Genomic DNA, 14717 nt, shown 5'->3' with positions numbered 1-14717 from the left:
AAAAGTGTTAATTCTTAGCTTTTAGGGCAGGATAGGCAAAGCTAGTGCAGACAAAAATGCGACCCGGAAGCAGATGAAGTATGAAGTGATATTTATTGAACACAGGCAAGGTGTTGAGTGGCTGGCGGGGGTAATGAGTCAGAGAATGGTTGTGGCAGGTGGCTCCATTCAGACAGGAGGCCTGGCTGGTTCGGTGTCCTGAAGGCAAAGACAGAATTAGTCAACAACATGAGTCAAAACTACAAGCTTAGTTGGCCAATGCCCCAATGTTGACAGGAAATCATCTGGCACCTGCTTATGCCCAGGCTGCTCCTTAAAAGCAGTGGTGATTGCAGATGAGCTGCAGGTGTACTCCGAGGTCTGCCACACCCATCCTGCCAAATTTGAACTAAAGCCACAGGTTTTAGGGTTGCGCGGATAGGAGGGGATCCCGGAGGAGACAGCTGTACAACTGACTGTGATCACAAATGTTTTGTTTATTTGCGAACAAAGCTGGTGGAATTTGGACCAGCGAGAGACAGGCAGTGTTCAGGGAAGAAGCAGGCATTGGGATCCGACAAGTGGCGTGCAGAAACAGGCCCTGGGGCGAAAAGCAGGATATCGTGAGCCGAGAATCAAAGACAAAATTATAAGCAAGGCATGATGCAACTGACAGCCGAACTAGACGAGTTGATCTGGCGACAAGGTGAGGCGTCCACTGGCTTTTAAAGGCTGCTGATGGTGATAGCCTGCACCTGTGGCCGCTCCACCCGCCTGACCTTCAACGTGTTATTAGGATAAAACATGCACACCTGCCGGAGGCAGTTGAGAACTCAGGAGGGAGGAGCAGAAGCCCTAACAACAGGTCAACAACAATAAGGCACTAGGACAGATAATTTGCTCCAGGGTATTTTGCCAACTATTTTCATACGTGTCCACACTTCGTTTAAGGTGCGTTTAAGGGCCTCCCTGCTTCTGCAAGGTACGCCTGCATTTGCGCAAACTACACATGCGTAAAAAGGAGAAGCCTCACGTGTTACGGCATCACCCGCGTGGTTTACCTCTGAAACGGAAACTCAGCCTAGCCCGCGGCAAATTTTGAAATTACTACACGTTCTAGACTGTAATTATTTTGTGATCGCAATTTAATGCATCACACAGGAGCGAGAGTGGAAGGGAGAGCACGCTCTGCTTTTACAAGCAGGTGCCGTGTTGCGATCGAAATAAATCTTTATAAAACAACGGAAGCCTGACATCATTACTTGGGATGTTACAATCGATGCTCAGTTGCGCTCTCACCACCTGGAAAATAACAAATAGAAGCATATGGTGTGGCGCTGAGTATATTTCCTGGAAGTAGCAACCAGGACTGCTTGTGCTTAAAAGTGGCGATCCTGGAAGTGGCAACAGTTTTGACAGGCAGAAATGTCTGGGGAAAATACAGATCGCACGCCCCTTTGACTGGAGGTACCATGCAGGTCACTTTTCGCATTTTTGGTGTTTAATTTTCCTCTACGCATTTTTATATACAGTAGTCATGTTCGGTCGGCATTGAGTTGGGAGGGGACAGCAGCTGGCTGATCGGAGACAACTCGGAAGACGAGCTCTGTAAAAAACGCTCATCTCCACCTCATCTGCTATGGGAGGACCCCAAATGAGCACTGAATTGAAGCATATTATTGTGACGTAGTTTGAAGGTTCAAGAAAAATGTGTGGGGAAAAAAAGGAGCAGGAATGTCACGTCGTGATCGTCCGCCTCCATTGTTTATGATGCTGTCATGCCGCACTAAAAACAGCGACGGCATTACGTCCCTTCCTGAGTATTCGAATGTTGTACGGTGACAGCAGTCCAAATTAGGCGGCGCGTAGGCGGTGGGTAACATTACCCGCCTACATTATCCGTCTAACAACTAATCCGGATAAGAGGCATACTAGTGTAGCCGACATGCCGAATAGTCCAACTAATTACACGTTTAAGGCCATTATCCGTCCTAGAGTAGACGTAGCCTAAAAGTCAAAGTAGAGGGGGGTATGGGCAAGGACCCCCACAAAAGCAGTTCTTTCGAGGTATCCCGGGCCGGTGTAGGCCACACTCCCCTTTCCAACCCCTGCCCCTGTACCTATTCATAAAGAAACAATAAAACCTGAATTTACCTCATTGGCAGACATTGACGGCTACTGAAATTGAACCCATTTGACTAAGGAGGGATGGCAGTGAATGATCATGCTTCAGTGCCATTGATTGTCAATAGCAGCCAATGAGGCAGGCAACGTAAGGGGGAAAAAAAAGCTCATAAATTTGATTCACTTTATACGTATGTCAAGGCACCACTGTAAAGGTGTTATGTTTTGTGTCAAGCACACACCCTGCCGCGTGCACACACACTTGCACACACACTTCTACAGTTTGTTTCCAATGCAACCTGACGATGTGTGGCGCCGTGAAACCTCTCCAGGTGATATTTTAAAGCTTTGCACATTACAACTGCAGCCCGCCTGTTGACTCCACATTTCCACATCATTAGGCTCCTACTGATGAAAATCCACACATGCGCCACACATCCCTCTCTCCCTCCCACCCTCTCTCTCTCTCGCTCTCTTTCTCTCGCTCTCTCTCTCTCCATGGGTATGTGTTGCATTCCTTTGCATCCAGGCACTACACTGGCGCGTCAGAGGTTGAGGTGCGCGCAACGAGGACACACGCCGAGCAGGAGCACCACCCACAGGCATCATGCAGGTAAGAGGACGTTAAACATCTTTGTTCACTCGCAGAAAAATCAGAAGTGAATTTAATTTTCTATCAGAAAGAAGTAAAAAATAAAAATCCAATAGAGCTGCTTGTTGCTGGCGCGGTTCTACTTGTTGTCTGAATTCCGAGCATTATCAAGTATTAGATCGCTTGCGAGGCAAAGTTATGTAATTGCTCGGCCGATGATGAGCGGCTTTGCTTCAGAGCGCTGTTACCCCTGCTGCACTCAAACCCTGAAGATGCTTTTCCAGCAAGTGTCACTTGGCATCTTCATCTCCCATGCTTCTCACTCCTCCTCCTCTTCATTATTCCATCGTCACTTTCCTCTCTCCTCATTGGACTTGACTTGAAAATCTATTAACGACAGATTGTTTTGCTCTGAGCATAATGCAAGACATGAATCAGTGGTCATTAGATGGCTTGAAGTGAAAGCCCAACAAAAAGTGACTTTCAACACCTTTGCAAGGGGAATTGCTCGTTAAAGCTTTTTGGAATGGTGCGTTCGTGCTCTGCACTGGAGATCTCCCACTGAGAAGACATATATTTTTTTAATCATGTCTTAGGTCAAATGTTTAATGCGTTCCTAATGTCAGCAATGCTCAGTGGTGGCACTAAGAGCAAGGTGATGAAGATGAGTCAAGTGGAGAGATGGATGCACTTTCTCTCATCAGGATGCAGAGTATTGTATTTCTTATCAGTTAATGTGTCACTATGAATTAAGGTGATTGCCGCAAGCTGACTGCATGCGTGCGCATTGTTTGCCCGACAGCAGATGTTCTATTTAACTCATCGGTTGCCAGCCCTCCCTCAAATGAATTCCACAGCTGATAGTGGCTACGTGTACAGTACATGGACAAATTTATTCAGATTAAAAGCCCGATCGGAATAAAAATGCTTCATGTACACACCCCATTCTTAACTCATTTGCTCCCAAAAACGTATAAATATGTTCTATTTTTAATTGTTTCAGTGTCCCAAAAACGTATTTATACGTCTTTTACATTTTTTTTCCACAAGAGACGTCCCTAGGTTCTGATGCAACTCTGCTCCAAAGCACAATGCTGAAAATGCATTTTAAAGCAATAAAACTGGCCACTGGAGGGCATTAGCACATTTCGTAAGACCCGCAACCCGATTCAACGGAACGAATGGCCGGGCCGCAAGGTCGGGGCGCCGGCGGAAGACAAGGACTCCAGGCGTGGGAAGTCCGAGCAAGACGACCGGGAGGACGTCCAGGATGCCAGGCGATGAACGACCAGGAGGACGTCCAGGATGCCAGGCGGCAGACGACCGGGCAGAACGACCGGGAGCACCAGTGCGGCAGACAATGCCGTTGAGTCCGTGCTGCTCGCCGAGCAGAGCCCGCACCGCCGTGCTCAGCCGCTCGCGTCCCCCGCACCCTCCAGTCTCCCGCGACTCAGCCGGAAATGCGCACGGCCAAACCAGTTCCCCCCAGGAACCCTAACCCTAACCCCACACAAGTTCCCCAGGCGAACTCCGCTACGAGGAAGTGGTCACCACAAAAGAAAGACAAAAAAAAATCCATCTAGATGAGATACTGCAGGCGGTGACAAGGGAAAAGCCCACCCAGTCCGCCGAGACAGCTGCGGCGGCCACAACAGTGCCATCTCCCTGCCCAACAGTCCAGCCATGTGCAAATAAATTTTTACTTTTCCTATCAAAAACTGCATTTGTCTTGTTTTTTTTTATTTTGTAGAAGGAAAACATTATTCAGATGTTTGGGATGTCAAAAAATAGCTGTGTTAAAGTCAAAGTTATGTTTGAAATGTATGCTTTTACAAAAAGCTCAATTTCTCTGTTTTCTCATCAGAAATTGGAAAATTGCTCAAACTAAGCTATTTTATAATGCTGGTTTCTAAAGAATGGAAAAAAGATATGAACTAACTTTTTTTCCTGCTGAAAGAAGAGAGTGGCTAAGAGGGACCTCTACTGTATGTGTATATGTGTATCCCAGCGTCCTCTTCCTTCGCGTGTCAGGCATTTTTATGCTTTATAAAAGATTTTGGAATGCTTGGAACAGATTCGGGCATTTACATGGAAAATGCGTCTCTACTTCCAGAATTTTCAGTTTACGAAACTACTTCCAGAACCCATGAATTTTGTAAGTAGAGGTACCATTGTATACATTAATTATGACACCACATTAAGGCAGCATCAATCTGCGGATGTCCAAATATTTTGTTTTGATTGACGCACTGATGCAAGAACACGAAAGTCCTAATCGGATCAATATTTTTCTTGTCCATGAAAACAGTGCATCAGATCATGATTTTAATCTGAAAACTGACCGGATTAAGGAAACTTTGTCCATGCAAACGTAGCCACTGAGTTAACCCTTTCAGGAGCAACGGTCACTACATTGGACATTCAAAAGATGACACATATGACTTTAGCCCTTTATAGAGTATTTTTGATCATTATTATTATGATTTTTATTTTTTTTAACACTTAAGAGCTTCGAACGTTTAAAGGCCACGTGCCTATTTGTTGTCCTTTAAAAATAACAAATATCAGCAATTATTATTTCTTAATTATTAATTATCAATTTTCAATTAATAAATAAAATGTTAACAGAAACAAAAAGGAAAAACTAAATAAATAAAATGGATAAAAACATATACACACTGGTTACGAACAATTATACTCACAATACTCAAAACTCATTTCTTGAGTATTCTTTTTATTGAATACTTTTTTACTTTTTAAATTTTTTTAGATGACTACTTTTACTTGTCTTGAGTAATATTATACTGATGTAACGCTACTCTTACTTGAGTCCAATTTTTGGCTCATCTACCCAACTCTGGTTACAAATGTGCAAACATGCGTTTGTTGAAAAATACCATCGGCAATATGCACTGTTTGTCAGTGCGTGAGAGCTAGTCATATACGGTAAATATTATGATTGTGGCTGTAGGCATTAAAGCATTCGTATCAAACATGCTAGTGTTTCATTTATCCCTCAAAGATGCAAAAGTCAGGTATGAATTCATCCTCATGCCTAAGATGTACAGTATGTGAGAGCCTGATAAAAGTCCATTCTCTGAGCAAAAGAGGCAGATTGTTGTGCAGAACTGATTCAAATACAGTCAGCCATGTGCACCAAAGCAAAAAGATACAAAGCTGACTGTTGTTTCTCTCTAAGGCAGTGACCACAAAGTTTAATATTGATGGCGATTATTGCTCTCACCACTTTGAAAACTTTCTGACATAAACCTGGCACAAAAGATTGATTGTGCCATATATCCACCAGTGGTGGGAACTGCAGGGTACCTCACGATACGATATGATTTGCAATCAGGCATGAAAATCACTCACCTTTCGGCAAAATTCGCCGTTTTGAAGTCAAAAAGGGTGACCCACGTGAATTGTGTAGATCCGAGCAGAAATTTTTTAGGGGGTGGGGGGTCATAAATCCATCTAACTGACTAACGACATGTTTTATTGAAGCAGCTAAGCCTGTCGCGATATGCAATGAGTCCATTTATCGCAAGGTAAATAAAAATGAGGGCGGTAATTTTCACGGTTGCGTTTTATCACCGCGCGTGTGCATACATTTGTGCGTGCGTGTAGAGGACATGAGACTCCAGTTGTTGTGTCCAGATGTTTATTGGTCAACAACATGCCGTAGAATTACAGTTGACACATACAAAATAAGGAAACACATCTATATTAAACACTGTAAACGTTAGCATTGCTACACTGAGACTAATGGGGAAAAAGACAACTTACTTTAACCTGCTATAAAACATTGGCAGTCTTTTCCAAAACGCAAACTTGCGGTTAAAAGGTGACACTTCAAACAGGAAAAATCGCTGGTTAGCAGCATTTGCAAACGAAAAAATGAAAAAAAAAAAAAAAATCTATTAGTGACACCACTAGCAAATACGAAAAGTGCTTTTTGCGGAGTGTAAAGTTGTTGGCGGTTTAGCGAACGTACTTCCAGTGAACATTTCAAAATAAAAGCACGTTACGTTTGTCATATAAATAACGATTTCTTGAGTTAATCCCACATACTTCAGAATTAATACGATAATATGTAAATACTAAAATACCACATAATTCAGATTTTACACTAAGAATACCTTTAAAATGACACCCTTTTTAAAAAATATGATTGGAAATTAATATTATAATTATTATAATACTATTATATATAGTAGTATACCATAATAATAATGCTAGCTTTTTTTTTTAAATTTTTTTTTATAAGAATTGTTCTGACTAACGTTGGAAAGGCGAAGTCATTGTTCTGAATCTGTTTACATTCCATTCTTTTGCACTAGTAAATGCTATCAGGTAAGCCTGCACAATATATCGTTTGAACATCGCCATCGCAATGTGCGCATGCGCAATAGTCACATCGCAGGACGTGTAATTTTTTTTCTTTTTTTCAACATTTAAACTTTTGTTTTACTTCATGAACGCAGCAAGTGTGCAGATCCTGGATTAAACTGCGTTATAAAAATTAGGGCCGATGGCGCCATTTTTCACAGTATCGGAATTTAAAAACAACATACGTTCATGTTTTTCTGCTTCATGCTCATACAGCACCACCAGTGATGTCATGGATTACTTAAAAAAGTAATTACTGATTACTGATTACACCTCAAAAAAGTAATCTAGTTACCTTACTGATTACTTTATTATCAAAGTAACTAAGTTACTTTAAAAGTAACTTATCAGTTACTTTTTACCCATTTTTTTCCTTTTGCTGCCTCAACATAAAAATAACAGAAAAATGTCATTGCGTGTAATTTAGTTTTTCACATAAGGCTTAATCTTTGAGTTAGCGGGGGTTTAATTAGTAGACCACCATTGACTCGCCCTAGCTTAGCCATTCCGGAGCCCTAAAACTAACAAATAACTGACAAACTGCACAAAATTTGTTTAAATCAATTCCAACGACTAATTAAACCCCCGCTGACTCCAAGATAAAGCCTAATGTAAAAAAATCTGAACTTCCCCTTTGAAATAAAGACCTAGCCGTTAAAATGTTGTCTCTAAAAGTTGTAAAGCAATAAAACAAACAACAAAAATTAATGAAATGAACAAAAATCCTACTACGTAAAGTTTTAATAATGGGTCAAAATAATTTTTCGAACAGATCATGTGACTAGCACCTTGGAGACTATCCTTTGCTTTGCTTAGCCAAAACTACACCAGAGGAGGCAAGATGGATATTTGGAATTTCTTAAGACCTAAGCTTTCAAACGCTGCCAACAGCAACTTGAACAGTTGATTGAACTCGAACAGTGTCAAGATGTGTGTATATATGTATACAGTATTGGCCAAAAGTTTGGAGACACCTCAAAGGTGGATACTTTGAAGAATGTAGAACACAAAACCTGTTTTCAGTTATTTCACTTTTTTTTTTTTGCCATCCGACATGTTCGTTCATAGTTTTGATGTCTTCAGTGAGAATATACAATAGTAGTGAAAATATATAAAACGCAAAAATTATAAAGTGTGTCTAAACTTTTAACTTTCGTTTCAGTCTTCAACATGCTTCTCACCGCAGTCCCACAAATGTAAAACTCCGCCTATGATTACAAATTCTAACTATAAAATGTACATATTATAAAGGCTGGTTACAAACTGTAGAAGTGCTGGCTGTCTCGAGTTTTTTTTTCGCTACGCGTTGTGCTGTAATTCCAAGTGCTTCCTTGTTGAATTGGATGTCGAGTATATAGCCGTCGACAGTCTTTCTGAGCCAGCGCAGAGTTTGCAACGCACAGAGATATTTTTGCCATCTTTACTGGACGGATATGTGAAGTAATGGCTGTATCTCCAGTGAGAAAATGCAGTCGTTTGTTGTATCTCTCCGGCTCCTTTACTGTTAGCATCCTGATAGGTAGCCACTAGCCAGGTTATGTTGTTGACCTCCGTGGCAGACGACGCGCGCACAGGCAGCATGGTAATACACGTGACCCATTTTTTTCCCCCGATGAGAAAACGTGAGATGTGATGTCACTCCCAAACTCAAGCGCAGTATTTTCTTTTCAAATGCTCTTCGTACATGACTACCATATTCTTCTTTCTACATACAGTATGAGGCAACAACAAAATAGTAACGCACAGGCACCAAGGAAACTAACTTGAATTAGATTACTGGCTTGGAAAAATGAATGTGTTAGATTGCTCGTTACTGAAAGAAAGTAATCAGATTACAGTAACGCGTTACTAACAACACTGAGCACCACAGTGTCTCACTCTTCCTCCTGCTAGGCAGCGCGACCAAACTGTTTTTCTCCATCAACAGTGCAGCTATCCCGAACGTAGCTATCCAAGTTATTTGGTGAAAATTTTCTTGTTTTAATATCGCAATATAATATTGCAAACTCCCCAAAAATCGCAATTATAGTTTTTTCCAATATTGTGCAGGCCTACTATCAGCATTTGACCTCAGTGTTCATGTGTGATTAGTTATTGTTATTTACATGTTTATTTGTACTTTAACAAAGAATTTAAGTGTTCCAAAATGTTTTCGTGAATCAATTAGCGTCAACAAAATTTCTTTGCTAAATTAGTAAAAAAATATATATATATTAGTTGACTAATAGTAAAAATAGTCGGCTGACTAAGCGGGAGAAAATTAGTCGTTTGAGACAGCCCTACCGGAACATATTTCCTCCACACCCTTCTCAACTTTTTAACCCCTGACCCATTTTCATGCCTGTGCAATACAAGGCTCATGAAAACGATGATCTCACGATATGGCGATACAACAATTGTCGATACATGGGTCAGGAAATCTAGGATATTCTACAAAGCAACTAATAAACAGAAAAACAAGCTTTTTCATTCTTCTGCTGTGAATTAGAATGAATGTATCACTAGTTGACATTCAATCCATTTAAAGTAAGAGGGTGGATTCATTCATACGTTGCCATCCCTCCCACTTCAAACCGATTGGATATCTATGGACATCAGTGGCAGCCAGTGCCAAGCCATGAGTTCATTTTGGGGCATTTCACGTCGTTTCCTGTTGAGTTTCGGTCACTTCCTTTTTCTTTTGGGGCATTTACAAGTCACTTCCTGTTGATTTTGTGTTACTGAAAAGGAAGTGATGCAAGAATGTCCCCAAATGAATAAGAAGTGACTCAGAATCAACAGGAAGTAACTTTTCAAGGCCCTAAAATGAACAGGTAGTGACCTGTAAATATCCACAAGACTGGCTGTGAATGCTTTGGTTTCAGTGCCATTGACGGCGCTAGATGTCCAATCCAGTAAACATGAATTGAATGTCTAACGCCGTCAATGGCAACCAGGGAGCTAACGACGACACTATTCAAATGGAAGATTTTGGTAGCAACCTGTTGTTTAAACAGTGACACATTTTTAAGACGATATATCGATTCTAGGTGGGAGCATATCAGTAACCTCTTGTGTTTCAGAGAATTGCGATATATGACCTTTTTGATATATCGTCACACCCCTATTTTCCCCTGCGAATATATTCCACATATCAATCTGGGAAAGTGTCAGGAACGCGGGCAGGCAGGTGGTGTGGACCCAAATGCAGGGAAACAAAAATGCAGCAAGGCAGGTGGCGTGAACTCAAAAAACGTTTTATAATAACTAACAAAAACACAAAGTACAACCAAAAGGACTGGGGATAAAAAAGGCAATGTTCAAACAAAACTTACTTAATCGGAGGGACTTGTACATGAGGGCTTGGACAGGACTGGTCATCGACATTGTCAATGACGCAACAAGGAGTGAAAAGAAACTGGAGCTTATATACACACGTAGACAAGGGGTAACGAGAAAACGAGGAACAGGTGGGTGACACAGGAGGATGCAAGTTGGAGGTTACACTAGGAGATGGCACAACAGGTGAAATCAATGGCAATCACAGGGACACAGTAGGAGGGAACCAACACAAAACCTAACAGAAAGAGCCAATCGAGACCCGTTTCATGGGACGAACCTTATAAAAATATAGGCTACTGCTGATTGGATGGTGGCTTTTCTCATCACACTCGCAAGGCATATTTCCCTGTCAAAAAAAACCTTTACGTGACATTCTTTTTCATGAGGAAATGAAGTGTGTTTCAGACAAAACTTGGGAAATGGACTGATATAAAAGAACTGCTTTGCATTCCGCCCTAGTATTGAAGCAAATCGTCAGTTCCTGGTCACGTCTGCAGCTCCCGCTACTTTCTCGTGATTGGCTGGAACACCAGAATTGGTTACACAGCTGAGGTTTGCGAGATGGTACTGCATGATGAATCAATGAATCAGGAAGTACAGTCTTGCTTGCAAAGCTATCTTAAAGATCACACAGAGAGTCAATTCAAACTCTCCTGCATAACAAAGCAAACAATATTCTTACTGCATGTTTTTTTTACTTGTTCCGTGCTTACCGTGAACAAGATCACAATTTTAGTTGGTCCCGTTAATCAGTATGCGTGTCAGAAGCTTTATGCATTTTACAAAATGCTTTTAGACTTGTTTGTATGCCAAACTTTGTCTTTAAGGGAGTCAAGTGTACAGCAGAGCAGTATCCTAATTAGAGCAGTCACACAATACCGCAGACCAAAACTGATGTAACCGAACACACACACAACTTAACCTTACTGGAACCCTGTAACAACAAATTTGAAAGATTCCATCATCATGTGCCTTCACTACACGAGTGCAAGGCGTCACGTTGCACCTCACAATGTCTGATGGCGTGATTCGTAAGGTTAGACTCATTGAATTTTTTAACAGGCCCGGTAACTGGATCTTGGCTAAGCCATAAAACTCTTCCGTCGCAAGTTAAACGCTGCGCTATGGGATGCGGAGCTGTTTTTTTTTTTTTTTTTTTTTAAAGGAAATTTAATTGTCTTTGGTGTCAGTGTTTACTGGTTTGGCATACGCGTAAGAAGACAAATTGAAACAGACTGTAGTACTGAGAGTTGCAATCGTCCCACGAGTAAGGAAAGCTTGTAAAACAATGCTGTAAAAATATTAACTGGCCACTAGAAATTGCAATTTCTGGTAGCTTTGATGTGAATGTTGGTATACTGGGTCACTCCCTGTTGATTTTGGGACATTTCAGGATCTCTTCCTGTTGATTTTGGGGCATTTTAGGATCTCTTCCTGTTCATATTGGGTCACTTCCTGCTGATATGGGGGCATTTCTGGGTCACTTTCTGTTGATATAGGTCACTTCCTGTTGATTTGGGGGCCTTTTTGATCACTTCTGTTGATTTTGGGGCATGGATGTACATGTGGGTCAGTGGCATGGACATATATAGGCGTCAATGGTATCGAGAGCTGAATATCAATGGGCTTTAATGGAAGGTTTTGGTAAAAAAAATAACAACCACCAATAGAAATAATGTTTTGGGGTGTGCCAATTATGAAGGTCTGGGTTGGAAATCAGTAGGAGTGAATGGTGCCATTGAAACAAATAGTGCCATTGGAAATACAAGGGAAATTTTGGCCATTTAAAATGAAATGTTTTTGGCAAATTTTGATGGGAACCTACATAATTGGCAAATATGATATATCGTATTTTTCGGACTATAAGTCGCAGTTTTTTTCATAGTTTGTCTGGGGGTGCGACATATACTCTGGAGCAACTTATGTGTGAAATTATTAACACAATGTGTTTTGGTGTGACACTGATGGTTTGGTAAACTTTATTCAGCATGTTGTTTTCTATTGTATTTTTATTTTAAATTACCTTTCAAGATGACATATCTGTGCTATGTGTTGGATTTTATCAAGTAAATTTCCCCCTAAAATGTAGTGACTTATATATGTTTTTTTCCTCTTCGTTGGGCATTTTATGGCTGATGTGACTTATACTCAGGTGCGACTTATAGTCCAAAAAATATGGTACAACTTTTTTACCCGTGATGTTTTTGTTCTCAGTTGTTCTTTTTTTGACATGTTTGTTCTCAGTTGTTCTTTGTGAAGCATTAGAGAGCAAACTGTCTTTGTGACTCATTTGGAGCGCACTGTACAGTAGTATGAAAAAGTATCTGAACCGTTTGGATTTCTCACATTTCTGCTAAAATCCCCATCAAATGTGATCTGACCTATGTCAAAATCACACAGATGAAAATACAATGTGTGCGTTAACTAAAACCAACCAAACATTTAAGGTTTTAATATTTTGATGAGGATAGCATTCAAACAATGACAGAAGGGGGAAAAATAGGTGAATGAACCCTCTGCCTAAGGAAACTTAAACAGCAATTGAAAACAATTTTTACCAAATATTTTTAGCAAACTGCCCTGCCCACTATAAAACACACACCTGGTAAGAAATGTCTTGATGGGAAGCATTGTCTGATGTGCATCATGGCTCGGTCAAAAGAGCTGTCTGAAGACCTGAGATCAAGGGTTGTTGATTTGTATATTCAAGGATTCTTGATTTGTATAAAGCTAGGAAAGGATAAAAACAATCTCTACAAGTCTGGATTTTCATCAATTGACAATAAGAGAAGTTGTCTATAAATGGAAAGAGTTTGGCATCGTTGATTCTCTCCCATGTAGTGGCCGTCCACCAAAGATGACACCAAGAGTTCAGCGCAGAATACTCAGAGAGGTTAAAAAGAACCCTACAGTGTCTCCTAAAGACTTATAGAAATGACTGGCACAGTCCAATATATCTGCACACATCAATTTTTTGAAAAAACTACGGCGAAGAATGGTGTTCATGGGAGGACACCACGCAGGTAGCCATTGGCAAAAACATTGTTGCTCGCTTAATGTTCACAAAAAGACACTTTGACACTCCACAGTTTTGGCAGAATATTTTGTGGACTGATAAAACCAAAGCTGAATTTTTTTGTGAGTAACACACAACGTCACGTGTGGAGGAAAAATGGAACAGCTCACCAACACAAACACCTCATCCCCAACGTGAAGTTGGTGGAGGGAGCATCATGATCTGGGGCTGTTTTGCTGCCTCAGGGCCTGGACAACTTGTAATCATTAATGGAAGAATGAATTTAAAAAATGTACAGGAAAACCTGAGGCCGTGCCAGACAGTTGAAGCTAAAAAGAGGATGGATGCTGCAACAAGACAATGATCCAAAACACAGAAGTAAATCAACTTTAGAATGGTTTCAGAAGAACGAAATACATGTTCTGGAGTGGCCAAGTCGAAGTCCAGACTTGAACCCCATTGAGATGCTGTGGCATGACCTAAAGACAGCGATTAATGCCAGACATCCCAGGAATGTGGCTGAACTACAGCAGTTTTGTAGAGAACAATGGGCCAAGATTAGTCCTGATCGATGTGCTAGACTGATCTGCAGCTACAGGAGGCGTCTGGTTGAAGGTATTGCTGCCAAGGGGGGGGGCACAAAATATCAAATGTCATGGTTCCCTTATTTTTCTCCCTGTCATTGTTTGTATACTATCCTCATTAAAATATGAAAACCTATAAATGTTTGGGTAGTTTTAGTTAAAGCAGACACAGTTTTTTCATTTGTGTGATTTTTACAAAGATCAGCTCACATTTGATGGGGATTTTATGGAGAAATGTGAGAAATTCCAAAAGGTTCAGATACTCTTTCTTACCACTGTATTTAAGGACGTCCGTGGCTATCAGCTGTGTCGGACGATTCTGTGATGAACGGCAAGCCATTTATGTGGATCTCAATCAGACTCAGAGACCCAGGGGGCGTCCGTTGAGGGGGAGGGGGGTTCTGTCATGTTTTTGTTCTCAGTTGTTCTTTGTGACATGTTTGTGTTCTCAGTTGTTTTTTTGTGATGCTTTAAAGACCAAACTGTCTTTTTGCATTGTATGCAAAGCAATCATCAATTACTGAACGTCTTGACAGTCATATATGTCGCGGTTATGAACGATCCATGCGGTCCAAACAAGACAAGTGACAACCTTCGTTGGAAATGTTAAATGTTCGGCTCCCGAGGGCCACCCGAGAGGATTAATACTTTCTCCTTGCGAGGGCTGACACGTCAATATAGTTTCCTTTCTCTCACAAACACATACACAGCT

The 14717-nt window shown here is 41.0% G+C and overlaps 1 protein-coding gene across 1 annotated transcript in view; it reads left to right on the top strand.

The window, feature by feature from the left end:
* Positions 1–2419: 2419 nt before the first annotated feature.
* The window catches only part of LOC130913368 (calsenilin), an 86242-nt gene continuing 73944 nt past the window's right edge, over positions 2420–14717 (top strand). The window contains exons 1-2 of the mRNA XM_057831938.1: positions 2420–2435; positions 2633–2716. Of these exons, the coding sequence (XP_057687921.1) occupies positions 2711–2716 (6 nt within the window). The 5' untranslated portion in view covers positions 2420–2435; positions 2633–2710. The remainder of the gene's footprint in view (positions 2436–2632; positions 2717–14717) is intronic.

Source organism: Corythoichthys intestinalis, chromosome 3, assembly GCF_030265065.1.
Source record: "Corythoichthys intestinalis isolate RoL2023-P3 chromosome 3, ASM3026506v1, whole genome shotgun sequence".
NCBI classification, from domain to species: Eukaryota; Metazoa; Chordata; class Actinopteri; order Syngnathiformes; family Syngnathidae; genus Corythoichthys; species Corythoichthys intestinalis.
Note: the sequence above shows the minus strand (reverse complement) of the source record. Positions and strands in the feature narration are given on the sequence as shown.